The sequence below is a fragment of the Marmota marmota genome, unplaced genomic scaffold (assembly GCF_001458135.2).
Source record: "Marmota marmota marmota unplaced genomic scaffold, marMar, whole genome shotgun sequence".
Lineage (NCBI taxonomy): Eukaryota > Metazoa > Chordata > Mammalia > Rodentia > Sciuridae > Marmota > Marmota marmota.
The window spans coordinates 2501-4908 of NW_026006461.1; the positions used below are offsets into that span (position 1 = coordinate 2501).

At 76.8% G+C, this 2408-nt stretch overlaps 1 protein-coding gene and 1 non-coding gene across 2 annotated transcripts in view; one reads left to right on the forward strand and one right to left on the reverse strand.

The window, feature by feature from the left end:
- The window catches only part of LOC107134468 (basic salivary proline-rich protein 1-like), a 3482-nt gene extending 1115 nt beyond the window's left edge, over nt 1–2367 (forward strand). Inside the window, exon 2 of the mRNA XM_048797648.1 lies at nt 1688–2367. Coding sequence (XP_048653605.1) covers nt 1688–2367 — 680 coding nt within the window. The remainder of the gene's footprint in view (nt 1–1687) is intronic.
- On the reverse strand, nt 1210–1362 carry LOC125614742. Its single transcript, XR_007345308.1, has one exon. It is a non-coding gene; the product is annotated as a 5.8S ribosomal RNA (ribosomal RNA).
- Nucleotides 2368–2408: the final 41 nt, after the last annotated feature.

Below are 2408 nucleotides of genomic sequence, written 5' to 3' on the forward strand. Positions count from 1 at the left end.
AGACGAACGGCAGAGGGAGAGAGGGAGGACCGACGGAGGGCCGGCCCACGACGCCCGCCCACCCGCTTCCCACCCGCGCCGAGGCGGGGGGGAAGGAGAAGGGGACGGGCGCGCGAAGAGCACGGGCCGCCGGCTTCCGGGAGGAGGCGCCCCACCGGGGAGCGGAAGAGGAGAAAAGAAACGAGGGCCAGGGCGCCCGGCGCGGCGCGGCGCGGCGGAGGGGCGGACGGCGACGCGGGAGCCGGCGACGGACGGGAGGCCCACACGGCGGGGAAGCGGGGCGCGGAGGGACCCGGCGGTCGCCCCCGACCCAACCCAACCCCCGCCGAGAGAGGGCCACGCGCACACCGACACACACGCGACGCCGCCCGCGCGGCCTCCGCCCGCACGCGCGCCGAGACCGGGAGACAGCCTCGCGAACTCGCTCCGACCTCCTCCCCCGCCGCCGCTGGCCGCTCCGTGCGAAGGAGCCGGCGCGGGAGGGACACGGCGGGGGGAGCGGCGCGGCGCGTCCACAACCCGGGAGGGAAAACGCGCGACGGCGGACGACGCCGCGGCGTCCCGCGGCTCGCCGCCGGGGCACGCATCCCCCGGGGCGCGGCCACACGCGCGCCTTCCCCCGCGGCGCGAGCCCCACCCCGGCGGGGCGGGAGCGGGCGCGGGGCCAGCGACCGGGGAACGTCCGAGCCAGCCCGGGCCGCGCGGCGGCGGCGGGAGGCCTCCGCGGAGGGCGGGGGCGCGACGCGGGGAAAAGCAGCGGGGGCGACCGGCCCGGCGCCACGGGCGGGCCGCCGTCGGGGGCGGACGGCGACCCGGACGCGGACCGGCGCGCGCACCAGCGCTCTCCCTCACGACACACCCAACACCCTCGCCGCGGGCGGCACCGACCGCGCGCCAACGGCGACCCGTCAGCGGGCAGAACGAGGACCGACCGGAAGCAACCGCGCACCCTTCTCCTCCTCTCTGGCCTCCACCCGCAGGTGGCGGCGGGCGGGCCGGCGGGCGGCAACGGCGGCCACAGACGATACGACCCCCCCCCAACCACCGAGGGGCGGGGGGGAAGCGGCACGCCGCCAACCGACCGCCAGGGTCTGCACTTAGGGGGACGTAGGTCCCGAGGCGGGCCCTGCGAGAAAACCCCCAGCCGCGCCATCCCGAGGGGGGCAAGGCTGAAGAGCCAAACCCCCGGGGGGGCGATTGATCGTCAAGCGACGCTCAGACAGGCGTAGCCCCGGGAGGAACCCGGGGCCGCAAGTGCGTTCGAAGTGTCGATGATCAATGTGTCCTGCAATTCACATTAATTCTCGCAGCTAGCTGCGTTCTTCATCGACGCACGAGCCGAGTGATCCACCGCTAAGAGTCGTATGAGGTTTCGGAAGGAGGGCCACGAGGGCCCTCTCCCGCTGGTCCTGGCGCGGCACCGGCTCTCCCCCCGCACCCCACAGTCCCCCCCAAACCCCGCCGCCAAGGCGCACGGAGCGGGGAAGACAGCGGGAGAGAGAGAGAGAGCTTGCCTCCCGGCCGGCCAAGCACACAAGGGTACCAGAACAGAAACCCAGTGGTGGTCGAGAGGTTTTTCCACGACGGGGCTCGCCCGGCGCCGCAGGACCGCACCGGGGCACGGCCGGGCGCACGGAACGGGCCCCACAGGCGCCCGGGGGTTCCCGCCACCCCCCCGACGGCGCAGGGCGGCACACACGCCCGCCGCGAAGGGACCGCCGGGCACCCCCTCCCGGCGGCCGCCAGCGGCGGGACGCGGCACGCACCCCGACCGGGGGGTGGGCGGCGGAGTCTGGGGGAACAGAGGTCGGGCCGGGCCCTCCCACGGCTCCCCACGGGCCCGTCTTCCCCGACACACCGAGGGGGGGACGGGCGACGCCCCTGAGGGTCTTTAAACCTCCGCGCCGGAACGCGCTAGGTACCTGGAGAGGGTGGGACGGGACGAGCGCACTCTGCCGCGGGGAGGCGGAGCCCCCACCGCCAAACGCCGGGAACCGACGCCGACCCCGGCCCCGGCCGGACGCGAGGACCGCAGCGCTACCCACCCGCGACGGCGGAACGCCGTCCAGGGCGGGCCGTCAGGAGGCGGCGGCGGCGGCGAGGCCGCCGGCGCCGCCGACGGGACCCGACCACCTCGCGGGGGACACCCCGGAGGGCTTCCCCGCGCGGGCCGCGCCCCGACGGCGACCACGACGACACCACACCGCCGCGCGCGCCACACACCCACACGGGCGCCCCGAGAGACTGCGCCGCGGGTCGCGTCCCGACCGCGACCGGGGGAGCGGCTCGGCGTCGGAAACAGCAGGCGGGCGGCGGATCTTCCGCCCCCAACCCCACGCGGAAGGCGGCACGCTGGAACCGTCCTAGCGAGAAGCCGACGTACAGAGGAAACACCGCGGGGGGGTCCG